The following is a 24,740-nucleotide window of genomic DNA, read 5'->3' as shown; positions in this document are numbered from 1 at the left end:
ATTGATTGTGGATCTTACAAGTAAAGGGCGTTTAACGATCTAATAAACAAAATAAATGTATGCTAAAGCACTAAAGACGTTTTATTTGGGTATATATAAAACAGCTCTACAGTTAATAAAACAGTTCAAACCTGTTTCTTCTATAACTATAGGATATTTGATCCAAGATATTGGGATTGAAATAAAGTTTCCTACTTAAAATCATGTCAGTTTCACCAATAAAAGAACCTCCGCCATCGTTATATCTTGTCAACTTTGAAAGCTATCTGATAAGTAAAAAACCAAGCAAGTCTCAACCTCTTCAGCACTTTAAAAAGCCGCCAAGAAAAGTATCAAAACTTAAAAATAACTTAAAACGTTTAAAAATACTGCGATGGTATAGAAGTTTTTCGAACCGTGTAAACCAAATACCACTGCCAAAATTTCTTCAATTTCTGCGAGCTCGAAATGATGACGGACTTTGTAAAAGAAAAACAGGATTTGAGATCTACTGCGAGATGGCCAGCATACATGGATTTCACATATTTGTGGGTGCCGAAACCTGGCAAAGAATCCTGTGGTGGATGCTAATTTGCACAGCGGTATTCCTTTCACTTATTATAGTAATCATGTCATTTTCAATGTCCGAGGAAACACCCACCATTCGCTTCATAGACACCATGATGAATCCCGCTTCTGAAGTTCCATTTCCTGCAGTCACAATTTGTGGGTTCAACATGATTTTTGAACCAAGTTTACAGAAAAAAGCTGATGAATTGGGCTTGCCACAGGAAATTCTCGGTTCATTTCCACTTTTAAACTCTTCTGTAATAGAACAGCTAGCTTTACAAAATGTAAGTTGGCTGGAACTTCTAGAAGATCTCTCTTTTCCCATCTGCACTCAAATCAAAAACTGTCAGTGGGATAACACCGATGGGAACTGTTTACGAAAATTGTCATTTATTTGGACACTGGATCAACGTCTGTGTTGCAGCTTTAATTACCGCCAAGAGATCTTTAGTTCCCAAATGGGATTAAGTTTGTTTTTTGGCACCAATGGTGAATACGCCGAAAGTTTAAAGTTTTCTGGCTTGGAGGTTCTAATACACGATTCCCATGAAATACCCAATGAAAGTACCTCAAGATTTATGGTGCCAAGTGGATCAGAAGCTCACATAATGTTGCAACCCTTTGTAAATCGATTCGCAATAAATCTGGATAGTGTGCCTTTGCAAAAAAGAGGCTGTTATTTCCCATACGAACGTCGCCTAATATCATCCTATAAGTACAACCAAAATAATTGCCGAGCAGAATGTCGCAACGATAAAATCTTCAAACTGTGCGGTTGCATTCCTCCCAAAACTCCTTACGAAACAAATTTGACAACCTGCGATCTAAAACAAATGCAATGTGTAATAGATTTTGGTAAGTAATATAATTTTTACGTACTTTTAATCATACATTTCTATTCACAGATCGTGATGAGATCATCAAAGGAGAACAAATTAACTGCGATTGCCTTCCGGCTTGTGAATTCAACCGCTACGAATTCCAGGGTGATATAAGACCTATAAAGGGGATGACTAATAGTAACTTAGTTAACTCGAGGTAATGTTTTGAAATTGAATTAAATTTTTTCTTTGCAAAGAGAATTACGAATCGACATCCGTTAGAAAGACAATGGGGTGTTATTGCTTTGTTTGCACAGTTAAGAAATTGAACACATTTTTTTTATAAAAAGAAATCAAGTATAATTTAACAAGGCTCTTAAAAGATAAGGTACCATAAATTAAAACGATTTGCAAAAAAGGAAGTTAGCTGAAGCGGTTATTACTACCAAAACTCTCAAGTATAAACAATTCAGTCATTAGTTATAATCTTTTTACTATACATATAGTAAATGTATATACCTTCAAATAAATAATTAATAAATTTATTGTGAATACTTTAGCCACGAAAAGGCTACAAATGAAATCCGTCTGCGTGTCTACTACGACTCACCGATTGCCGAAGAGCAGCTTTTGGACGTCTACGAGAACTGGCTGACATTCATAGGCAAGTACACTAATGACCTACAAGCCACCAACTAAAAATGACATTCATCGAACAAGCAATTTTATTTTTTTATGGGCAGGAACCTTCGGCGGAATAACCGGACTATTTATGGGCTGCAGTTTCGTTTCGGTCTTCGAGTTAATTTTCTTTTCGTGTGTGCGACCCACATGCAACTGGTTAACCAGGCAGCAAATCCTTTGGCGACGCCGAAGGGCTCAAAGAGTGGGCAACACCACAGATCATTAGGACTGGCTAATTATAAGCTGGCCTAATTACCTTGACTTCGATTGAGTTCCAGTAGCCGCGAGGGATTCAACCAGCAGAGATGGCGTTCAAAAAGCGGCGCATCTTCGATTTGCGGCAGGTTCAGGCCCAACAATTGGCCACCACAACCGCAAGTCGCAGAAAGAGTAATCTTCACCATAGTCACCCACAAAATCCCAGCCATCCTAAACATCGTTTTCACCAAATCGGAGAATGGTTCACCGAGAATATGCGGAACTACTGCCAGACAACTTCGCTCCATGGATTCGCTTACATCACCAAACAGGAAATAAGTCGCAGGGAGAGATGGTTCTGGCTGGTGGTTGTAATCCTGGCCATCATCACCTCGATTGTGTTGGTCGTGGTGTCCTGGTATTGGAGTCAGGAAACCCCAACGGTTACTGTCATCGAGAGTTCCCACTTTCCCACTTGGAACATTCCTTTCCCGGCTGTTACCATCTGCAATTTCAACAAAATATCAAAAGCCAAGGCACTCACATTACTGGATCAAATGTTAGTAATTCACTCTATGTTTTGCTAAAAAATCAATTAAATATGTAGATACAAACAAATTATACATCAATTTCTTTATTTTATAGGCGACTTCCAGTTGGTGTTAACCAAACCGAGCTGCACAACCTCTTCAACCTCACACTTTTACCAGTGGACAGCCTAATTAGCAATACTTCACTGCAGATATACGATAGGATTTTAACGCTTAATAATGTAACTCTCTATGGACTTTCTCAACAATTATCACCCGATTGCATCGATATGATATCCAGCTGCATTTGGAAGGGCATAAATACGCGATGTGACAGTCTTTTTCAACGAATTGAAACCATGGAAGGGCAGTGCTGCACTTTTAATTACTTTGGGGGTGTCAAAAATAATTTCCCAGAGTAAGATTCGCTACTGAAATAACTCTCTTGGGGTGTTAATAATATTTTATTGCAGAAAAATCGCATATCAAGTCCCCAAGCGACCTTATCGAGTTACTGGCTGTGGATATCCCACGGGTCTCTCGGTGCTACTGAATCCAATGGTAACCGACTACTACGGAACCTTCTTCAGCGGCTATGGCTTTCGACTTCTCCTCCACGATGCCTACAACTTTCCGGATGAGAATTCGGAGACAAAGGTAGTCACCGCCACGCGGGAAAGTTTCGTGCGAATAAATCCGGAGTCCACCTATGCCACCAACGATATTCGGAAGATGGATATTTCCCTGAGGAACTGTCTTTTCGGAAGTGAGAGGTCTATGCATGGTCTGAGGAGATACTCCTTTAATAATTGCATGTTTGAGTGTCGGGTTCGAATGGCCGTAGATCTATGTGGTTGCATTCCACCGTATGTTTATAACAACGGAAGTTACAAAGTTTGTGGTGTCTTGGAAACAAACTGCATGATTCGCAGCAAAAGTTGGTTAATCCTTTCCTTAGTTATTAGGTTACTAATTATGTTTAATTTTAGGACTCTTCTCCCATGCCCTGGCTAACTTGAATTTCTCGCTTTCGATTGTTCGGGAGACTGATAGCTTTCCCTGCGGTTGTCTTCCCGATTGCCAATCAAATCATTATGTTTCCGAAAGTACGACGGGCAGATTGGACATGAGCTACTTTGCCAACCGACCAACGTTTAGGTAGGAATATTAATTTTAACTTTAATATTATTTAAAAGAAATAATTATTTCTTAAACCGTATTTCTTAGCAATGCAACGGACAGGATTCTACTGCATGTATTCTTCAGCGATTTGATGAGCACCAGATATCGCACGGATATCTTTCAAAATTGGCTGTCCGCCTTGGGTAAACTAACTACCACTTAATTCATATTCATAATTTACTTCTGATTACCATGTTCCCTTTGACAGCTTCTTTTGGAGGATTGCTTGGCTTAATTATGGGATTCTCCATAGTGACGGCCTTTGAGTTCATCTACTTCCTCACGTTTAGACCAATTTTCAACTACATTAACAGGGACTAAAGCAGCTAAATCAAACACTCTTCGCGCACTCAATTGCACCTCACTTGACACGCTTTCATTAGAGCCCTGATTGATGAGCAGCAGTAGCAGTAGTAGCTTTATAAATCGTCTGGAATCCCACTTCGAGCACTCTACAAACACAATGGCTCGAGTGGAGGAGTCCCATTATCGCCGCTTGTTCCGCGAGTTTCTGCGCCAGAGTTACATCAATGGCCTACATCCGTTCCTCTACCACTCACCCGTTCGATATGCCAAGTGAGTTGAAAATGTTGAAAAGCTTGTTCACAGTAGCTGCAGTCAAGTGTCCTGATTAGGCATTACCTTTAAATTAGTTGAAAGGAACAACCAAATAAAACAAGTGCACCAATGACTATAAGTACAAGCTTGGGGTATAAAAAATTCCTCTCCCTCTAATATTAATATGCAAAATTATCTACGATATACGATTTTTTTAATAAATATATTTTTTTATATTTCTCCCCAAAAAAATTTTTTTACACGATTAACAAACTATACTACTAAAATTAAAAATATCGATTATTGGGAATCATTGGGAATATGAACCTCAAATCAATAAGCGTTATATAAAAACTATTTATACTAATTAATTTCTGATTTTATAAGCTTTAAATTCTTGAGTCCTCATAGGATTTTATATATCTGTATATTCTGTCTCCATAATTAGATACCCTAACCATTTATTATCCCTTTTAAGAGTTCTCTGGCTTGCCCTGCTCACCGCCATTGTGATCTACACCCACTTGGAGATCGTGAACCTCACCCAGGAGTACCTGGTGCAGCCCACCGAGATCCACATGTCGCCCAACCTCGTCCACGTGGCCAACAGCCCCTTTCCGGCGGTGGGCGTGTGCACCGCCAACAGGATCAGCCAACGACTACTCCACGATTATGCGGTTAAACTGTGAGTACTTTATTAGAGGTTCGCTTAGTCGAAGTAGCCCAGGCTCTTGACCTCGGCGGCCATGGCCACGATGGAGTCGAGCAGCTCCTGGCTGGCGGGGACGATCTGCTCGGCGGGTAGCCTGAATCCGGTGAGGTAGGAGGTGGACGAGGGACGCAGCTCGTAGCAGAAGGACATGCGCACATCCTGGGTTCCGTAGGCCCAGTCCACACTGGCTCCAGCCGCGGGGTAGATGGCATCGTAGATGTTTCCTCCGGTGTACTTGGTTCCGAATTTCTTGCTCACGGCGGCAATGGAGGCATCGAAGACCTGCTTGAAGTCGGCCACGTTGTCGGGCAGATCGGCGGTGTGTCCGTAGGGATACAGCAGATACTGCGAGTAGGCGTGCAGGGAAATGTACAGCTGGATCTTGCCCTTCAGCGATTCGATGTACTTGGAGAGGGAGAAAGTCTCGATCTCGGAGAAGGCCGACGGACCGGCATAGGTGTCCGAGCAGGCGCTGCTGCTGGCACCCACCTCGTTCCAGTGGAAGGCCCAGTTCCGGTTGGGATCGGCTCCGAAGCAGCTGCCGTAGGGAGTGCGGGTCTTGCGCCACAGACGATCGGTGGTGTGGGTGTAGACGAAGCCATCGGGATTGGCATGGGGCAGGACGTACCAGGTGTAATTCTCGGCCAGCTGCTTGATGGCCTCATCCTCGGAGGTCAGCAGTTGGTTGATGATGTAGGTGGCAGCGGCAGGGGCGATCCACTCGCGGGCATGGATACCGGCCTCCAGGAAGATACCCGGCTTGTTGCTGCCTCCCTTGGTGATCCGAACACCCAGGATCGAGCGACCCTGGTAGGTCTTTCCACCCTCGATCAGGGTCACCACTCCGGGGTACTGGTTGGCAAGGGTCTGAAGCCACGAGTAGGTGTCGTCCAGCTCGTAGTATTCAGCCCAATTGTAGCTGGCCCTGGTGGCACGTCCCTTGATGGCCACCTTCTCGTCGACCTCGTCCATGGACTTTTGCAGATCGCTCGACACCAGCTGGTACTTGATCTCGGCCTTGCCGAGGATCTCCAGGAAGTCGGGCACCTTGTGCGGGGCCACCACGATCTGGACGTCGGCACCGACCAGGTGAACTCCGTCCATGAAGAGGATAGAGTCGCTGGATCCCTCCAGCTCCTTCAGCACCGACAGTTGCTTGGCGTTCTCCGAGGCCACCTTGTACATCCGGTAGTTGTCATAGCGAACCTTCTCCGCACTCACGGAGGCGATGGCCAGAAGGGCGAAAACGAGGCACTTGGTCAGCGACATGGTTGTCGTTGGTTTGAGCCATTAGCCCGACCACCACTTCCTTTTATAGGCCATCGATAAGAGCGCTCCAAATCTAATTTACAATCCGCGACTGCCTGTGACAATCGCTTGGGCAGTAAATATCGGAGTAATCTATGCAATCGGGTGGAACACCTTTATCGCCGTCTCAACGGCTGTGCCTGGTAAATCATCATAATGCCCGACTTGCTCCTCTCTTCTCATGACGTCTTGAGCTCTTCGGGAAAACGCCAGTTCATCAGACAATCATCACATGGCCTTGTCATGAAACGCGAAGCTTGTCGTGCCAATATTTTGATTGAAAGCCTATGGAACTAGTATAGTATTTTCAGATAAGTTATTTAAGCTGTGCAAAAACTACGGATTTTTGTTTACAACGCAACCTTTCTTAAACGTTCACAATTTTTTTTAATTTTAATGATACAACCTCTTTCAGAGTTTCCAACAAATTAATTTTTTGTTTCCAAACTTCCCAAAAATGGGTTTGCTGAAAATTGAGCCTAATTTACTAATTCCATACTTCTAAATGTTTGTATTTCCATTCTCTAACAAACTGCATCATAAGAAAATTCGTTATTTTTTGGCGGTTTTGTTTTTATTATTATGACACAACAACTTTCGGAATTTCCAAAAAGTGGGTTTGCTGAAAATTGACCAAAATTCACCAGTTATAAAAGCATAACTTTTCTTATTTTTATCAAATTTTCGAGGGGCATACCTCTAAGTGTTTGTATTTTAACATTTTAAACATCAAGGTACACAGTTCATCATTTGTTAATTTTTCAGACATTTGCCTATAAAGATTGAATTACTTTAATCAAGTCATTTATATTTTCATTGAAGGTTGACTAGTAGTTGACTTTACTTTCATCTTATCAAACCGTTTAAGTTATCTTTGATTATCAAGCTAGGTTACTACTTTTAGTTTTTGTTATAAACAACAGATCTGATTCCTCCTTATCTTATCGAAAAATGTTTAATAGTTTTAAGAGAAAAGGTCTCTCCTTTTTAATGAATTTTGTAACCCTCAATTTGAGCAGCAGCTTTGATCATTTCCACCAAGGCGTCAGTGGTCTCCTTACCAGTGGGAATAATTTGCGAGGCGGGAAGTCTGAAACCAGTCCAAAAACTGTATCCCGAAGGACGTAGTTCGTAGCAATAGGAGTATTTGACATTGAGCACCCCGTAAACCCAATCAGTACTGGAACCCGCTGCAGGGTAAATGGCATCGTAGACATTTCCACCTGTATATCGAGTTCCGTAACGCTTCTCAATTGCTCTCACGGCTGCATTGAAAACCTTCCTCAGATTCCTATGATTTTCCGGCAGTTGGGAGGTGTGTCCATAGGGATACAGTAACAACTGGGAGAAGGAGTGCAGTGAGAGGTACATGAACATTGGTTCCGGCAGTTTTCTGAGGTACTGAGCAAGGGCTTCCACTTCCGGTTCCGAAAATGCCCTTGGTCCAGCATATGATTCCGAGCAGGGATCAGAACTAGCTCCAACTTCGCGCCAATGGAAGTCCCAGTTCCGATTTGGATCCGTTCCAATGCAATTGTTACCCAACCGACTGCGGGTTTTACGCCACATGCGATTCTAAAAGAATACCAAAAAATATTTAATGTTTAATGATCTACTTATAATACGTGTAATAACTCACTGTTTTGTGGGTGTGGACATATCCATCTGGGTTCGCATGAGGCAGTATGTACCACACATAAGATCTAGCCAGACTCATGATCTCCGGTTGTTTGGAGGTCAGTAGTTCGTTGATAAAATAGGTAGCTGTGGCAGGACTAATCCATTCCCTGGCGTGCATTCCAGCCTCCAAGAAGATGGATTGCTTTCCCAGTCTGAGATTGATGTGATTGATTCTCAATCCCAACAATTCTCGACCCTCAAAGCTTCGACCCACTACAAACATGCTAACGATACCCGGATACTTGGCCACCAGATTCTGCATCCAATGATGAGTGTCATTAAGTTCGTGGTATTCCGACCACAAGTAATCATCACTCCGCCGATTTGCATCCGCCACGGGTTCTATATCCAGGGATAAGCTGGTCTGGGCATTATTGTCGATGAGTTCTGGTGTGAGATCCAATCCTTTGAGAATATTCAGAAAGGTATTAAGGTAGCTGGGAGCCACAAAAAAATCAGTGGGACCCATGTGGACATTGTTCAAAACCAGAGCATCCTTGCTATTGCCATCCAAATATTGCAGACCCGCCAATTGATTCGCGTTCGTTGGGTTCACCCTATAAACTTTATAGTGATCGAACCTCTGGCGCTCAGCCAAGCAAAAATTAATTATATTAACCGATAGTAGCAGCAGTTGAAGCTTCATATTGGAACTAATCCAGGGCTTGTCTCGCCTCAGGGCTTTTATACTCCACATGAGTGCAGTGAGGCATACTAATTTCTGGTTGTAACACCAATAGATTTCACCACCAGGGCAACTCCTCGCTCCAGAAGGTGGCCCTAGATGTGGCCGATATGGCCGATCGCCTGCTGGTTCTGGCTCAGTACTACCTAAACCCATTCGAATTCGAACGTTGGAATGCCTCTGAGCTGAATCAACTGCACTGGCTTCTACTGAGTTATTATCGTAACTCTGCATACTCGATTCGCGATATTCTGAGGGAGTTGTCGCCCGATTGCGGGGAGTTGGTGATCAAGGGCATTGTCTTCGGGGCACCTGTCAACACCAGCCAACTGTTCCTGAAGCGACCAACCTCGACGAATGTGTGTTGCATATTCAACTACCGGCGGCCCAGCTATTCACATTTTGCGTGAGTTTCTCCTGGTTGGATGTTCCTTAATAGTTATAGTTACTTAACTGCAATTGATTTTAGGGACAAGCGAGCCGAGCAAGATGCAGAAATGAATTCTGTTCCGAAAGTCGTATTTGAGTCGAATTCCATTTTAAATAGCGTTCAGTTTGTGCTACAGGATACTCCTAGGAACGATTTTACAAACACCTATCGTTCAAATAACGCTTTTCAGGTGAGCATTATAACTAGCCACCTTTTGCTGACTCATCTTTCTTGTTAACCTTTACCTTATTTTCAAAATTTCTATAGCTTATTATTTTTCCCCAAGATGACTACCCCACCATACAGTCTTCTACTTTGGGAGAGATCCTTGTGGATCATAACACCGTTGTAGAGATTCCCATTCAGCCAATGTTCTTTAGTTCAACCAGTGGAGTTCATGCAGTTCCGCCAGAAAAACGACGTTGCTATTATCCTGAGGAAGGCAGTAAAGTGCTAAACCAGTATGTCATTATACATATCAATTGCTTGATTCATTAGAATCAATTTTTAAGAGAAATAATGGTTGCAGATCGTTTTATTCCCTGGACGAGTGTCTTCTGGTTTGCCGTATGAGAAGCATGGTCGATCATTGTGGCTGTGTTTCTCCGCCGATGTTGGGCAGTTCCCTCGATTTACCGAACTGCCTTCTACCCGATCTTCCCTGTTTGATGAAGTGGAAGGATATCTGGTACGGCCATGATGAGTTCGCCTTCCTGCAAAACAAAGATGGCCAGTTGGCCCAACGGCAATGCGAGCATTGTCTGCCCACCTGTGACGGAGTTAGCTTCAGCATCACCAGCAATGTGGCTCCCTTGAGATCAAACATCAATACTACGGGCTATTCTGTCGGATTGCTGTGAGTTTTGCACCATTATTTCTTTGCTAGATGTTGAAATATATTAACGTTTCAGAAGGGGATTAACCAACGAGCGACCATTGGCCATAATTAAGCTCTTCTTCAAGCTGCGTTTCGCCCCAGCCACTAGATCCCAGCTAGTAAGCACTTGGGTTGTTCTTCTTAGTAAGTAATTTAATGGCTAAAACCACGCTATTAGTAATTGTTACCTTCCCTAATCCTGCAGATCGCTTTGGCGGCATCCTCTCGCTCATGTACGGCTTCAGCATAGTCAGTTACATCGAGATCCTCTACTATCTCACCGGAAAGTGGTTCGTCTATATATACAGATCGCTTACAGAGAAAAAGCCTGAAAAAGGAAACTACTCTCACTCGCTTTATTGGCAAGAATTGATCCCCAAAGTCCTTAAACATCTACCACAAAATAACGAACCTCAAAAATAATCTCACTTTTCTTATATTCTGAGCATAATACACTTTATATATAATTCGGTCCGCGTACGCTCACAAAAAATCAACAATAGGGTGAACTTATATCAAAAACCGTATATAATGCAAGCAATACAACGCCGAATAGCAATCACTACCTCGATCTGGTTCCACGTCCTCGTCTAGTAGTCGTCGCCTCGGGAAACCACCTCTTTGCAGGTGGGTCGCAGCATAATGGTGTGTTCGTACTGAGCCGTATAGCAGCCCTTGATGTCGCACAGTGGCGGGTAGGCCTCCACGATCCCCTTGTCGCACAGATCCTTAAGAGCCATCTGGTATTTGGTGGCACCGGCGCGGTCCAGCCAACGCTTGCAGAAGGCCAGGGTGCCGAAGTTCTTGTTAATGGTGCCCAGCAGCTGTTTGGAAGACTGCAGGCGCAGTGGCACGAACGGCAGCTCAAAGTTCTTCATGTAGTGAGAGCAGTCCATGTCGTCATGAACCAAACCACGACCCGTCGAGCCGAAGGTCTCGATGGCGTAGAACTCGTCCTCCTCCATTCGAGTGGACTCTCCGCCCTTGACAATGGGCACCGTTTTTCCAGCATGAATGCCTGCAAATTATTTAGACGTCGATCAATTGCTCTCCGAGAAAAAGGTTACATTTTAGCACTACTTGTAATTAGCAACAATTAGTAACACAGTAACTACCTCAGTAGAACTATAAATAGATTTCTTTCTGTCTATTCAATTTTAAAAGCTATAAAAATTATATCACTTATAATGAACTTTTAAAATAAAAAAGGATTATAATGGAGGTAGACCAAATATTACTGGTTGGCACATGGTTGCTAAATTAATAGATTAATTAAAAAATGCATAGTTTTAGGGCTTACGGTACGGGCTGATGGAGTGTCCGTTTAAGTTGCGAATGGCCTTGATGGGATATGTCTTTCCGTCCAGCTCGATTTCGTACGATTCCATGACCTCCTGGATGGCGGCACCAATGTCGCATAGACGCACATCGATACCAGCCTCTTTGATGCCGGTATTGGTGGCCTCCTTGACGGCCTGCAACAACTTGTCGTACTTGTTGTTGAAGGTCAGCGTGAAGGCGCAGTCAATGATCCGGCCTTTGATGTGGGTGCCAAAATCAATCTTGCACACATCGTCGTACTGCAGCACGGTGGTGTCACCGGCATTGGGCGTGTAATGGGCGGCACAATGGTTAAGAGAGCAGCCGGTCGGGAAGGCCAGACCAGCCTCCAGGCCATTTTCACCGATCAGGCGGCGAGCGGTGTTCTCCAGCTCCTCGCAGATCTGGATCATGGTCATGCCCGGCTTGATGTAGCGCTGCATGTACTGGCGCGTCTGGCGATGAGCCTCGGCCGCCTGTCGCAGCTCCTGGTAGATGTCCGTGTTCATACGGTCCAGAGCGCGTTTCTCCTCCGACGTAAAGCGATCCTTGGCCGTGCGGTCATCCGCAAGATCCTTGGGTGTCGGGTGCTCCACAATCTCACCCTCGGGGAAGTTGCCATCGGGATACAGTTTGGCAATAGGGATAGTGGGCGGATCTGTCTGTCCGCTCTTCTTGCCCTTGCCGCCCTTCTTTTTAGCCGGCTGTGCGGCCGGTGTTGCAGGTTTGGCATCTCCGTTCGTGGTCGGCTCTTCGTCGCCGCCTTCGCCGGAAGCCTTCTTTGCCGCCGCCTCTGTGAATTAGCCGGTAGGTCGGTCAGTGGGTGGTTAAGTGGGTTGGTTCGTTTGTGGGTTGGTTCGTTTGTGGGTGGTTGCGGGGAGTGGGTCGTGCTGTTGCAATTACCACAGCAATGCACTGCTCGCATGAGGTCACTCACCTTGGCGCAGTTTCTTATTGTTGGGCTTCGGCTTCTTCTGCTTCTTGACTTCCTCGCCAATCTGGGGCGTGGCCGTCTCCACATTCAAGGCCTCGGTTTCTGACATTTTGGAGTGTGTTGGTTGCTGGTTTAACGATTAAATAAACGAAAATCTAGCGCGCACTCTGGCCTGGCGATGGCGATGCGGAGAAAAGAACAAAAACACGAGGTGTCCAACAGTGTTGAGCAGCGACCGCAGGACTATCGAAACCAGACGGGCATTCAATTTTTAGTAGTTGTCCAAAAATAAATTTTTTAGGTACAAAATGTGAAAATTAGAAAAATGTGACATATGCAAGACTGCTTCGCTAAATAAAATTGCTAAAGTTAAAAAAAAAAAATAAAACTGTATTTCGTTTATTAAGATTTTAGCAAGGCAGTTAACCGATATTTGGTGCCATCTTCATCAAATCTGGTTCATGCTAGCTGAACTAGTGTTGTTAGACTGCGAATAAGTAAACAAATTTGTCTGCAGCCCTGGTCTATTTTGTTTATGGTCGTCGGTGTTTTCCAAATTGCTCTAAAATGGACCAAATCCTGTTTCCCACGCAGCAGAAGAGCAACTCTCTAAGTGACGGCGATGATGTCGACCTAAAGTTCTTCCAGTCTGGCTCCGCCGAGCGGAAGGACAGCGAAACCTCGGATCCTGGAAACGATGCGGATCGTGAAGGCAAGGACGTGGATGGTGACAACAAGAATACGGACGGGGACGGGGACTCCGGCGAACCCGCGCACAAAAAGCTAAAGACCAAGAAGGAACTGGAGGAGGAGGAACGTGAACGGATGCAGTAAGCGCAATGAAGGCCATACCTTTTCCAAGTCATTTATTGAACTCGGTTTTTTCTTAGGGTTCTCGTTTCCAACTTCACAGAGGAACAACTGGATCGCTACGAAATGTATCGCCGTTCTGCTTTTCCCAAAGCCGCCGTCAAGCGTTTGATGCAGACCATTACTGGTTGTTCTGTTTCCCAAAACGTTGTGATTGCCATGTCCGGAATTGCTAAGGTTTTCGTGGGCGAGGTGGTGGAGGAGGCCCTCGATGTGATGGAGGCTCAGGGTGAATCCGGCGCCCTACAACCTAAATTTATCCGCGAGGCTGTACGCCGGCTGAGAACCAAGGATCGAATGCCCATTGGCCGATACCAACAGCCCTACTTCAGACTAAACTAGAAAGTCGTGGAATCTAAGTAGTTGATAAGACTGTTAGTAAATATAAAGAAAATATTTGTATTTTTACCTACTGTTTTTTTGATTGGGCTTTTATTTCAGTAAAGATACTTAAGTTAAAGCTAGATAGTATAAATAAAGATAATTGAATGAGAGTGAAAGCTTTAAAATATAATCCTTTAACTCCAAATCCAAGAAAATATCGTCTTTTAAAACTATTTTTGTAAGGAAAATTTATTTTTCTTAAATGTGTTTTTTGACAGGTCCGTATGGCGTTAAACCTTTTTCTACATCAATTTATGTAGCTTATTTATCGTTCAATATTATTTAATTATTCCAGTCATTAAGTAGATATTATGTAGTAATCATCCCATTTGTTGTACAGTAGAATACGCATCCGTTTACAAAAGCATCTTTATTGAGTGGGATCGCTATATGAATGTGTTCCGAAGTTACTCCAACCGTCGGGCCTCGGCCTGCATGGTCTGGAGTACGATGTGTGGCACCAGGTGCGTGGAGGCGTAGTTCAGGGGCACGGTGGCCAGTGGCGCAGAGCCGTCGGATGGGAAGTTCAGCTCCTGGGCCATCGGCATGTCCCTGTCAATGACGTCCTGGGCAATTAGGGTCTTCGTCTCCTCGTACTCCATGCCCGCCTCCGGTTTGGCACCCATCAATAGTTTGCCGCGCTGCACGCCCATGTACTGGGTCGCCTTGGCATTCAGGGGCAACTGACCGCAGGTGTCGGCGTGCACCTTGCGATGGGCCTGCAAGTTGGAGATGCAAGTGAAGCGCTTGCCGCAGTTGTTGCACAGGAAACGCTTGATGCCCGTGTGCACTGTCATGTGGGTGAGCAGGCTCTCCCTGTACGGATACTCCTTGGGGCACAGGTGGCACTTGTACGGCTTGTAGTCCGTGTGCCGCGTCTTCAAGTGAGACTTGTACTGGGCCTTCACCTTGAATGTCTTGCCGCACTTGTCGCACTGGTACGGGGTGTCTGCCTTGTGCAGGAGCATGTGCGTCTTGAGAATACTGCATAATAGAAAAAAATATGTTAACAAGGTTCAACAGCAAAAATTAATATGATTTACTGTGGCCTTTATTGTAACTAAATCTTACCCAGCTGTGGACAAATGCTTGCCGCAAACGCTGCAGCCGTAGAGCGGCAAACGGCCGCAGTCGGAGCGCACGTGATCGGAAAGCGAGGTGCGTCCGGTGAACTTCTTGCCGCACTTGTCGCAGATGAGATTGCGCTGCTGGCTGCGCGGCTCCTTCTTCGAGTGGAAGTTGCGCTCGTGGTTCTTGAGGCTGTCGTGGCCGGTCATGTACTTGTCGCACTTCTCGCAGTAGAGCAGCTCCTTGTGCTGAGCGCGGGCGTGCTCCGTGGCCTGTTCCTTTGTTGCGAAGAACAGGTTGCAGTAGCAGGGACACTTAAAGGTAAGCTTGCCGTCCTCGCCATGCACCTTCATGTGGGTAACCAAGCGCTTCTCCACCAGATAAATCTTGCTGCAAATGGGACACTTGAACACCTCCTCGTCTAGCTTGGCATGCACGTCCACGTCCTTGAAGATCTCCTTCATCTCCGCCTCGTTCAACTTGTGATCGTCGCGCAAATGCTTCTCGTAGGGCTTGCGAATGTGGTAGATTTTGACGCAGTGCGGACACTTCCAGGACTTCTCCATCTTGTTGATCATCTTAAGGCGCTCTTTTAGCTCCTTTTTGCTAATCTTGGCCACACGTTTTGGAGTACCCGATGAATCATCAGGCGAGGGCGATCTTGGTGCGTTTCGTTTGCGATACTTTCTCTTCACCACTGGAATCTTCTCCTTGGGCGGTCTGCCTCGCTTCCTTACCACTGGTGTATCCATTTGATGTCCCCTTAGTTCTAAGACATCTTCCTCGGCAACCTCAACCAGCGGCACGGCCGCAATCTCGTCCAGAATGCCAGCGCCCTGCTCCACCTTCAAACTTTCGAAGGGCTTAAGACCATCGCCCTCGTTTAGCAGCACATCGAGTAGCTTATCCTTTTCGTTGCTGAAAATATCGGTGCTCTCGGTCTTCACATACATGCTGGCATCCTGGTACTCGAAATCCTCCTCGTCGAAGGCCTCCACTTTGACCATGGCCGGCGGAGGCAGCTGGAAAGCTGAGGCATCCGCATCGTCTTCGCTGTTGTTTGGCTCAAAGTCGGGACACTCGTCGCCCGAGTCCGAGTTCTGGCTCTCCTGCTTGAGCTTCGTCTTCAGCCGACTGGCCAGAGGAATGTCATCGTCGCTGTCCGATTCTTCGGTGGTTGTCTCATCATCATCATCCGAGTCCCTATTGCGGCTCTTCTTGCGGTAGGCCTTTCGTTTCTTTGACGATTTAAAAGGCAACTCGTACTCCGGCTGTCCGCAGGTGTCCGGACGACTGCGTTGGTGCTTAATCAGATTGGAGGTGCTTGAGAAGCGGGTGAAGCAGCACTTGCACTCCACGGGGCGGGATTCCTCCTATTGGGGGAAAGAGGTTAAGTAATGATAGTGTTTTGGCAAATGGAATGACTCACCCTTGGTGGCTTTTCTTCGCCACACTTGGTCCTGCAGTGGCGTCTATAGGCTTCCTGGTACTTGTACTCCGCCCCGCACTTTTCGCAAACGAACGGCTTACGTTCTTGGCCAGCCGCCGGTCCGGTGACTCCGTGCTCGTCCTTGGCATGCGTGGTGAGCTCCTCCTCGTGGCAAAACCGAGCATCGCAGTGGCGGCACTCGAAGCCGCCCGGCGGCTGGTGCTTCTTCACGTGCTTCACGTATCCAGCAAGGGAGACCAGCGCTTTGTTGCAGACGGGGCAGTGGAGCTTCGGTATCCCGTCGGTGGTGATCTCCACCAGGAGCTTGGTGGCCGCAGCAGCAGCCGCTGCACTGCTGCTGGGGGCCATCGACTCGGAGGCTGCAAATCGAATGTAAACAAATGCAAATTTGATTTTCGGTTGGTTTGGGTTGGTATGCGCCTACCAGGGATGCGTCAATTTAAACCGTGGCTTTAACGCACTAGTTGCGATATTTTTTAAAAAGCTTTGTTGGTATTTTACCAGGTTTGAAAAAGGAAAGATAGATTTTAACAATACTTAACCCATTTTGAGACTGACCTGCTATGCAAACACTGAATAAAAACAATAAGAATAATTCATTTTTTTTATATTTTTACTCATTTAGTAATGTTTGGTTTTCTATTTTCAACACTTATGTATATTAATTTGTTTACCGTTTTGGGACTTCTTAAAAAATTTGGTAAGAGGTACAACTATCACTCATAAAAACAAATAAATTCAAAATTGTTTTCAACTAATTTCTCTAGCTTGTTTTGAATAACTAGCTAATCATGCAAGTTTCCATTAGAATACAGATTTCTGTTATTTTTTTTCTTGTGTCAACTATCGTTTGCTCGCCCTTTGTTCGATGTTCCCCCCTTTTTCCTGTTTTCTTGGGTCGTTCTTGCCACCAACAGCAACAACCGATTAGCGACGCTGTTTTTTCAGCCCTGGTAGCATTGCGTTCGCCGAGAACGACGGTCGGTGGACGAAGGGCGAGTGCGGGGGACAAGGGCAGGGGAGGCGGGGCAGGTAGGCAGGACAGCGACTTGGAAGTGAAGTGCGCGCATCACGCAGAAGGGCTCCTAGTTGTTGGCTGCATCGGCTGTACCCCGAAATCGAGGGGGCTCCACCCGCAACCGCCTTGGCCCCCAATATCGGGCGATACATATGTAAAAGGTACTAGCATATAGCCATATACACCTACCCATGTCGAATTGGTCGAGTGGCGCTTCCTTGGGTTCTCTGCTCTCTCTCCGTCTCTCAGATTCTCAGACACCGCTGGGGTCAGACAAATACAAATGTCTCGCTAATGATGGCTTCGCCTGATTTCGACTTCGATTTTGGGTTCGGATTATGTTGGGTTCTTTGCGGTCCACTCTGTTTTGCGCCGATTGCAGCTCGCTGCATTTTCACTCACACTTATTCGGCTATTATTGTTTGTTGTGTTTTGCGGGGAACGAGCACTGTGAAAAATATTAACAACTCTTAAGTACACTTTAAAAAATGAAAAAACGCCAATGGGCTGCTGGCGAGTAAATTATTTTTCTTTGTGCAGCTCGAGGGTGGCAACGCAGCCCTGGTCGCTGCGCGAACTTAGGTTGCGGAACTAGTTCGCAACGAGTGTGGTTTTGATCTAGTTCCTCGCGTATTTTCTGGTTATTTTGGATCATCGCTTTTGAACTCCGAGCGCCATTTCCCCTTCGCGGTTTGAGTCTGGGCTTGGGTATTTTCTGGTATTTTATCAGTTAAGTTTGTTGTTTTCAACTCTTTAAATTTAAATCATAAGCATAATGTTTCTGCTACGTTTAATTTCACTTAAAGGATCCAAATAGCGCTTTCTGAGAAGTTTTCATTAATAACTTCTTGGCTATAAATTCTACTGAATTTTCAAAGTGTGTATTTTGTATTTTATTACTAACTACTAATTTCCAATTTAAAGTGGACTAGCAAAAAATGTTGATCATTAATTTAAATTATATGCTTAATCTTATCGTTGAATGAGTCTTTATTTGTATTAATCCGTGAACTAAGTTTCCTTAATAAATGTCTATGTAGTTTGTTAACGAACCAAGTTTCAACACTTTTGTTTACTTATAAATACGCTTTTATATTAAAACATAATATTATCTTAAGTTTAGCTTAAGAGTGTACAAAATGCATATTGTAGTAAAATATATGAGCAGCATTTTATTGATAGGACTTTTATTATTTGAGCAATAAATTAAATTTAACTGATATAGGAAAAGTTGAAGTCAGTATCTGAAGTCGAATGAAATTTTCTAGATACTCTTAGTCCTTGTCATAAATTTTTAAAATCAGGGATATTTAACTTTATAAGTTATAAATCCAAAACGAAAATATTGACAATACAAACGAAAACTCTTACCTTCGTGTCTTAATTGGATTTATTTTTACCGTGCTGTGCTCTGGCTTTGCCCAATTTAGACCTTTGCCTGCCGTTTGATATTGATACCCAAATCCCCGTCCCCATCGCCATCACAATCCCAATCCCAATCGCCGACTGGCCCATCTAAGCCCTCGAAGGCCACTGAGTACTCTATTTTGATTTGGGGGCGATTACATTCAGGAAATTTACACTCATGCAGTTTATTGGGCTCGAAGCTGATTACAATTCTGTGCCGGCAATTTAGCCCAGCCCACTGGAAACCAAAGGTGACGTCAATGTCGGTGTTTTAAGCCAGCTGGTGTGAGATTGTGTGTTGGAAACGTTGTTTATTTGCCTACATATATGGGCAAACAAGTGCAGAAGGTCAATGTTGAGCGAGTGGCATAAATAAGATGCACAGTTTGATAAAACCACAATGTAAAACAATAAAACGTACTTCTATATATTTTGGGCTCTGAAAATTGCGCCAGCAAAATCAACAAAAGTTTTGCCACCAACAACTTAATCAATTTCTGCACTCTCTCTCTGTTCGAAACTCTCAGCTAGTCCTGCATGTCCTGCCTCTCTCCTCCTCTGCTCCTCGTCGCTTAAAGTGTTTGTTTATTATGCAAATTTGCATTAATTTTTCGTAAGCCGCACACGTGAGCCAGCAAAAGCGGAAGCAACAAAGAGTGTGTGATGCAGTTTGCAACTGTTGCTGCCGGGGTTTTTGGGCTTTCAAATTGCTTTCGAGCGCAAATCGTCGGCCAATTTCATTAAAAATGCATATAGCACACACACATCCGAAGTGTGTGTGTGTGAGGAAACCCCCATTATTTCTCTCTTAGTTGCCAGCCATGTCCTCCGTTGAGATTAGCCAGCAAGGACATTTCGGAATCTTTTGTTTTATAAATAGCCCCCTTTGATAGACAATTAAAAATGTAACTTGCTTTCGGCATGGTCGGGTCTATCAATAGATGGGATTACACACAAAGATTGAGCGGAAGTGCCCTTTTAAAGCCGTCCTAATACTTTTTGTCCCTCCAGGTGGGGAGGATTTTCCATCCTCTGCCGCTCAAGTTAGCCTTAAGAAATGTTTTCATCCGCCACCGTTGCCCTCAGATGTCTAAGCACTTTGTGCAAATTGTTAACGTTGCTGCTGCTGCGTCCTTCTACGCATACAACAAAAACAACAACAACAACAATAACAACAACAACTAGAAAGGCAACAACATTGGCAAAAAGCAACATCAGCAACAGCCTCGGTGACAACAAAAACAAAAACAGCAGCTAGAATGTGGCAACAAAGGCTTCAGGTTATTGCATGCATTTTAATTAGTAGACAAGCCAAGTGGGTTGCCACCATATATACACATATATTACTATATAGGCGCATCCTTCGTATATATGGCATGCAGGTCTAAGAAGAAGCTGAATTGCCTCCGCATGGGTAAGGCGATGAGTTCCGATTCGATCGTGATGAAATTTTCAATTTTCAGCTAACAGTGAGAGATTTAAAAAGGACTACAAGGACTTATTTGGAACTGGATAGTGTGGAAAAAAATCTGGTAAGGCCACCAATAAGGTGAAAACTCAAAGATCGTTGGAAAATGTATAAGAAAGAGTTGTAACAATACGAACTTAATTATTCTGAAATGAAAAATTTTATAATGAGAAGTCAAAAATTAGAGACAAAGAAGAATGAAATTAATTCTCAAATCAAGACAAATTAATCAGAAAGAACTAATATTTTACTTTGTGGAGAACTAGTGGGGTTATTCTTAAATTGAAGAAGGCAAATTTATTCGAATTTTTAGTAAAGAAAAACGAACCGACTCCAGAAAAGAATAAATTGTAGGAAAAAGAACTTGTGTTCCGATAAAGTAGGAATAAATACATGTGCTAACCAAATTTATCTAACGAACTTTGAAATGATATATGGTTTTGGGAAAGCCCCTGTCAATTTGTAAAAGCGAACTATTCACGCGGGAAAAAGGTTGTGGGATGGAAAAACATCAAACGGAGGCTAGATGGCATAGATACTTTTTCCAGCGATAAAAGGACGTGTGCATAAACAAATCTCGGCTCATCAGCGTCACAAACAAGACAATGATATATGGATCTGGGTAAACCTTTGTCAAATTCTACAAGCGAGCGGTTGTGGTGGAATCGCACATACTCCGTCGGTCCATGGCCCATATTTTAGAGTCCTTTCGCTAGGACGATAGGACAGTCTGCAGAGCTGTAAGTGCGGACTTCAGCTGCGGGCTTCCTCTCAATCTATCATCCTGCCCTCGCTGGTGGTCCTGCACCACCCAACCACCCAGTTACCCACTAACCACCCACCCACTGCCATCAAGTTCTGTGCTAGTTTCTTGTATTTATTTTTAAATTGTCTCACACACACACCAGCCCGCACAAAAACACACCAGCAGGGACACACACACACACACATACACAAACACAGATACACACAGATGACGGTCCTGCACTCACATCTTCCGTGCAGGACGACAACTCATGTTTGTATTGGTTTGGTGAGCGTCCTTCCCCCATCTTTGCTTCGATTTCCCACAGTGTGTGAGTTTGTCTACATAAACGCGAAAAAAGCAAATACCAGTGGGAAAGATCAAGTTCAGGATTGCGACTGAAAGTTACCAGCTGAGATTTCGTTTCCATCGAAAGCACAATTGGGGTTTACTTTATACTTCTAACTTATTAAAGATTTTATTTTATAAAGGATTAAAATGATTCTTAAGTATTTCTTTGAGATTTGTTTTTGCGAGTTGCTTTGGAATGGGAATACTTTTTTGTCTGTCATTTAAATAAATTAAAAAAAAAAATGAAAATGGTAACGATATAATGCCTTAAATTTTAAATTTTAGTAAAAATTGATTAAAGCCTTCAAAAAGCAGTCACGGAATGTATCGAAAAACATTTAAGATTTTATAAATAAATCTTTTCTTCAACTGGTGTTAATATATTTATTTAGAATAATAATTATAATAATTACTAATCAAAGGAGGCGTAAGTTATATTTACTTTCGCAAAATATAGAAAAGTTTTATTTTATTTAATCAAATAAACAACAAATGGATATAACATACCATTGAACTTTAAAAGGTACTGGGTATGAAGACACAAAAAAAATCTGTGTAAGCTCGCATCTGTCAGGCAACCGAGCGCCCCACGCGTGTCCCTCTGCGTCCCTGTCCTTTTCTTTGCATGTGTGGGTGTGCGTGAGTGTGTGGCAGGCTGTCCATGTGTGCGTGTTTGTATGTAAATGTCCTTGAGTGCTTGACGGATGACATTCATAAACGTCACTTCAATTACCTCCACGCGCCAACGCCAGCGACTGTGCCACCTCATTCCCGGTCGACCTGACCCCTCCACCCCCTCCGCCCCCCGCTGAACCCCCCTCAATCCCCGACCGGAATTTACCCCGCCCCTGGGCTGCCATGAACCCCCTCCCCCTTTGGCCTGACACCCATTTACCGCGAAAGTTGTGAAAAGTCAGTCAGCCAAAAATTAAAGCACTTTCTACTTTTCCGGTTCTCCAGTTTTCTTTTTCTTGTTTCTTTTTTTTTTGCCCTTCGAAGAATGTTCCATACTTTTAGTGTTTGTGCAGATTGTGCAAGAAACTGGCAACGCAATTGGGAAAATGTCACGTTGTTTATAAATAGCTACTTAATATAAATCCCGATGAAAACATGTTATTACTAAGAGCAACACGACGATTGCGATGTCAATCTTAATAATAGCTAGTTGACAAGGTGCTTATGAAACTTATTTCCAAATAATTTATATTGCATAAAAACGTAATTACGAAATACAAGTACGCTCATAAATTTCAATTTAATTTTTAATTGATTGCATTCGGTGCTTTAATAAAATGATAATTTCTAAAGAATAAACGCTTCGCTGTTGTTTTAATTGTTTGAATAATTGAGTGATAAAAGAAACAAAACGATTTTTCTTCTGAATTCTAACAACGAAATTATTCAATGCAAGCCTTCAGGTTTTTGCATTTAAATTTTTGGCATAAAATTTTGCCTTGCTATTCTTAAATTCTGTAAAGAACCCATACACAAAATCCTTTCCATTACATTTTTGTTTTTAGTTTTTCTTTGGGCAACCCTTTAACGTAGCTCTTATTTTCAAGATAAATCCTCTTACTATCATGATCGAAATTCCGCTGAAAGTCTTTGATAGCAAATGCTCAATGTGGAACTGCAACAAATAACGCTTTTAATGTGGTGATGCCATCAAAAAGGCCTCCTAATTCGTTCTGAAAACCTGATCTTGATTCATGGTCTGGCATTGATTTTCTCTCAACAGCCTCAAAAAGTGGGCGGAATGGGCGGGGCCACAAACATTTGCGGCATTCGTCGTCGCTGTGTGTGTGAGTCTATGTATAAGTGTGTGTGTATGTGTGAGTATCGGTATTTGCGAGTGTGCGTGTGCCTGTGTGTTTGTTTCGGTTTCCTTCACTTACACTTGTCCTTACAAATTTGTCCTTTTCTCAAATGTGAAAAGACGCATAATGTCCTTTTTACTCGCCCCTCTCTTCCGTTCTCCGCCCTCTCGTCCTGTTTGCTCCTTGGTGCCCCAAGCTTTGCTCTTCCTTCCTTACTTTCCTCTTTGCCCCCGAGTTCCTTCCCCTTTCCCCTCGCCAGTGTCCTTTGCCTTTTGTTACTACTGCGGCATACTCTTGCAAAGGGTATTTTTTACACGCACACAAGCTTATAAAGAGAGCTGCATGTGTTGGCGTATATCTAGATAAATAAAAATATTGAAATAAGAAAAAATTTAATTAGTTTTAATAAGCTTTTAAGTCTTATTATCTTTCAAGTTTTTATGTTTGAAAATTATGTTTCAAAAAGTATAAAAATCCTTAACAACAGATAAGATAGGGCAATAATTTTCATTTATTTTAATTTATTTTCATTTTATTTTTAAACCAGTATACACTATTAGCAAAGCATATTATGACTTAAAAATTCAGGCCAGGAACAACACAATGAACTTTAAATCCTGTAGAAAGATTGGTTAGGATTTATAATAAAGCCATTCTTATATATCTTTATCTAAGAGACAACCAAAACAGTTTGTGTAGTGTATATGTTTTGTAGATGCTATAGAAATCCTAGACTTTTAAGGGTATTCTAAGCCCTGGTCCCTCAAGCTAGCCTTCCTTTCTTGTTATATTTCTTTTTGTTGACGACATTTTGCCTCGTCGTCTGTCGTTTATTTTGTGTGTGTTTTCCTTTATTTTTTCGCTTTCCCCATTTTTGTTTTGTCCTTTCTGTGTCTCTCTGCTGACGTTGGCTGCTGCTGCTGCTGAATCTGCTGCTGGCGTTTTGCCGCCCACATTTGCTACTTGTAAATTATTTGCATTAGTAGCCACTTGTGCTTTGCTGTGCGCTTTCGTGTGTGTGTGTGTCGCTGTGTGTGTGAGTGTGTGCCTCGGGTCGAGAAAAATTTAGCTACCTTCCCTCCCCACCCGATTTTCCCCAAACTTTTCCTGATTCCCAGTCCAATGCGAATTCATACCGTTTCGGGGATGAATCCACTCGAAATGGAACTTGACCCACTGTGCGTGGCACACTGTGCGTGTTTGTTTAGACACACACACACACTCACCCGCACACACAATAGCAGAACACTCACACTCAGGCAAATACACACGTTTGTATGTTTTCGCATTTGAAATTTCCATTTTTCTTTTTTTTTTTTGCTGCTTTGTTCGTGTTGGCTTGGCCTGCACTTAAATTAACTGATTGCAACATTCTATACAGCTTTTTATGGCCTGATAAGGGGGATGCGGGGGCTGCTCAGCTTTTGCATAGTTTTTGCGAATCCCCAAAAGGGGCGGACACGGGCGAGGGGCTGGCCACATGGGAGTTCTCTTCCTTAAGTGGCCAGTAAATGCGGCTTCTTTAAGTTGGCCAAGTACGGTGGGAAGCTTGAAGATGTTTAAATCCGGTTGAAAATAAGCTTAACTTGAAAGGAAATGCTTTATCCAAGTTGTTTTAAAACTTGAATTTTGTATTATATATTAATTAATTTTTAACAATTTAAAATATTTATAAAATCTTTAAAATGAATAAG

The 24,740-nt window shown here is 43.4% G+C and overlaps 8 protein-coding genes across 8 annotated transcripts; 4 read left to right on the top strand and 4 right to left on the bottom strand.

Moving 5' to 3' along the window:
- Nucleotides 1–203: 203 nt before the first annotated feature.
- Nucleotides 204–2,306, top strand: LOC108101148 (pickpocket protein 11). The gene is given in 5 exon segments (XM_017205371.2): nt 204–1,404; nt 1,455–1,587; nt 1,931–2,034; nt 2,114–2,266; nt 2,269–2,306. Coding segments are annotated over 5 exon segments (1,629 nt in total).
- Nucleotides 2,307–2,359: 53 nt separating this feature from the next.
- LOC108101165 (sodium channel protein Nach) lies at nt 2,360–4,285 on the top strand. The gene is made up of 6 exons (XM_017205388.2): nt 2,360–2,811; nt 2,898–3,200; nt 3,256–3,719; nt 3,772–3,940; nt 4,010–4,107; nt 4,173–4,285. Exons 1-6 carry the CDS (start codon nt 2,360–2,362, stop codon nt 4,283–4,285), a joined length of 1,599 nt encoding a protein of 532 aa, XP_017060877.1.
- A 142-nt stretch (nt 4,286–4,427) lies between these two features.
- LOC108101196 (sodium channel protein Nach) lies at nt 4,428–10,637 on the top strand. The gene is made up of 8 exons (XM_017205440.2): nt 4,428–4,540; nt 5,001–5,207; nt 8,963–9,313; nt 9,377–9,527; nt 9,605–9,798; nt 9,867–10,193; nt 10,249–10,358; nt 10,420–10,637. Exons 1-8 carry the CDS (start codon nt 4,428–4,430, stop codon nt 10,635–10,637), a joined length of 1,671 nt encoding a protein of 556 aa, XP_017060929.1.
- Nucleotides 5,196–6,526, bottom strand: LOC108101198 (zinc carboxypeptidase A 1). Its single transcript, XM_017205442.2, has one exon. The coding sequence runs from the start codon at nt 6,501–6,503 to the stop codon at nt 5,232–5,234; it is 1,272 nt and encodes a 423-aa protein (XP_017060931.1). The 5' UTR covers nt 6,504–6,526; the 3' UTR covers nt 5,196–5,231.
- On the bottom strand, nt 7,489–8,871 carry LOC108101625 (zinc carboxypeptidase). The gene is made up of 2 exons (XM_017206040.2): nt 8,182–8,871; nt 7,489–8,117 (listed from the first exon to the last, which is right to left on the bottom strand). Exons 1-2 carry the CDS (start codon nt 8,866–8,868, stop codon nt 7,530–7,532), a joined length of 1,275 nt encoding a protein of 424 aa, XP_017061529.2. The 5' UTR covers nt 8,869–8,871; the 3' UTR covers nt 7,489–7,529.
- Nucleotides 10,635–12,740, bottom strand: LOC108101197 (methionine aminopeptidase 2). The gene is made up of 3 exons (XM_017205441.2): nt 12,472–12,740; nt 11,515–12,327; nt 10,635–11,232 (listed from the first exon to the last, which is right to left on the bottom strand). Exons 1-3 carry the CDS (start codon nt 12,575–12,577, stop codon nt 10,805–10,807), a joined length of 1,347 nt encoding a protein of 448 aa, XP_017060930.1. The 5' UTR covers nt 12,578–12,740; the 3' UTR covers nt 10,635–10,804.
- A 201-nt stretch (nt 12,741–12,941) lies between these two features.
- Nucleotides 12,942–13,746, top strand: LOC108101199 (transcription initiation factor TFIID subunit 11). Its single transcript, XM_017205444.2, has 2 exons — nt 12,942–13,298; nt 13,359–13,746. The coding sequence occupies exons 1-2, from the start codon at nt 13,036–13,038 to the stop codon at nt 13,678–13,680; spliced, it is 585 nt and encodes a 194-aa protein (XP_017060933.1). The 5' UTR covers nt 12,942–13,035; the 3' UTR covers nt 13,681–13,746.
- Nucleotides 13,747–13,893: 147 nt separating this feature from the next.
- Nucleotides 13,894–17,826, bottom strand: LOC108101195 (zinc finger protein Xfin). The gene is made up of 4 exons (XM_017205439.2): nt 17,448–17,826; nt 16,220–16,599; nt 14,794–16,163; nt 13,894–14,706 (listed from the first exon to the last, which is right to left on the bottom strand). Exons 1-4 carry the CDS (start codon nt 17,449–17,451, stop codon nt 14,130–14,132), a joined length of 2,331 nt encoding a protein of 776 aa, XP_017060928.1. The 5' UTR covers nt 17,452–17,826; the 3' UTR covers nt 13,894–14,129.
- Nucleotides 17,827–24,740: the final 6,914 nt, after the last annotated feature.

Source organism: Drosophila ficusphila, unplaced genomic scaffold (genome assembly GCF_018152265.1).
Source record: "Drosophila ficusphila isolate 14025-0441.05 unplaced genomic scaffold, ASM1815226v1 contig_794, whole genome shotgun sequence".
NCBI classification, from domain to species: domain Eukaryota; kingdom Metazoa; phylum Arthropoda; class Insecta; order Diptera; family Drosophilidae; genus Drosophila; species Drosophila ficusphila.
The sequence above is the reverse complement of the archived record's forward strand: the minus strand, read 5'-3'. Positions and strand labels throughout refer to the sequence as shown.

Coding starts and splice junctions, on each gene's coding strand:
- LOC108101165 (XM_017205388.2), top strand. CDS start 2,360: ATGGCGTTCAAAAAGCGGCGCATCTTCGATTTGCGGCAGGTTCAGGCC. Junction 2,812..2,897: donor CTCACATTACTGGATCAAAT/GTTAGTAATTCA, acceptor TTTATTTTATAG/GCGACTTCCAGTTGGTGTTA. Junction 4,108..4,172: donor AAATTGGCTGTCCGCCTTGG/GTAAACTAACTA, acceptor TCCCTTTGACAG/CTTCTTTTGGAGGATTGCTT.
- LOC108101196 (XM_017205440.2), top strand. CDS start 4,428: ATGGCTCGAGTGGAGGAGTCCCATTATCGCCGCTTGTTCCGCGAGTTT. Junction 5,208..8,962: donor CACGATTATGCGGTTAAACT/GTGAGTACTTTA, acceptor TAACACCAATAG/ATTTCACCACCAGGGCAACT. Junction 9,799..9,866: donor GGCAGTAAAGTGCTAAACCA/GTATGTCATTAT, acceptor TAATGGTTGCAG/ATCGTTTTATTCCCTGGACG.
- LOC108101198 (XM_017205442.2), bottom strand. CDS start 6,503: ATGTCGCTGACCAAGTGCCTCGTTTTCGCCCTTCTGGCCATCGCCTCC.
- LOC108101625 (XM_017206040.2), bottom strand. CDS start 8,868: ATGAAGCTTCAACTGCTGCTACTATCGGTTAATATAATTAATTTTTGC. Junction 8,118..8,181: donor ATGTCCACACCCACAAAACA/GTGAGTTATTAC, acceptor GTATTCTTTTAG/AATCGCATGTGGCGTAAAAC.
- LOC108101197 (XM_017205441.2), bottom strand. CDS start 12,577: ATGTCAGAAACCGAGGCCTTGAATGTGGAGACGGCCACGCCCCAGATT. Junction 12,328..12,471: donor CAATAAGAAACTGCGCCAAG/GTGAGTGACCTC, acceptor GCTAATTCACAG/AGGCGGCGGCAAAGAAGGCT. Junction 11,233..11,514: donor ACACTCCATCAGCCCGTACC/GTAAGCCCTAAA, acceptor AATAATTTGCAG/GCATTCATGCTGGAAAAACG.
- LOC108101199 (XM_017205444.2), top strand. CDS start 13,036: ATGGACCAAATCCTGTTTCCCACGCAGCAGAAGAGCAACTCTCTAAGT. Junction 13,299..13,358: donor GAGGAACGTGAACGGATGCA/GTAAGCGCAATG, acceptor GTTTTTTCTTAG/GGTTCTCGTTTCCAACTTCA.
- LOC108101195 (XM_017205439.2), bottom strand. Junction 16,164..16,219: donor GCGAAGAAAAGCCACCAAGG/GTGAGTCATTCC, acceptor TTCCCCCAATAG/GAGGAATCCCGCCCCGTGGA. Junction 14,707..14,793: donor AAGCATTTGTCCACAGCTGG/GTAAGATTTAGT, acceptor TCTATTATGCAG/TATTCTCAAGACGCACATGC.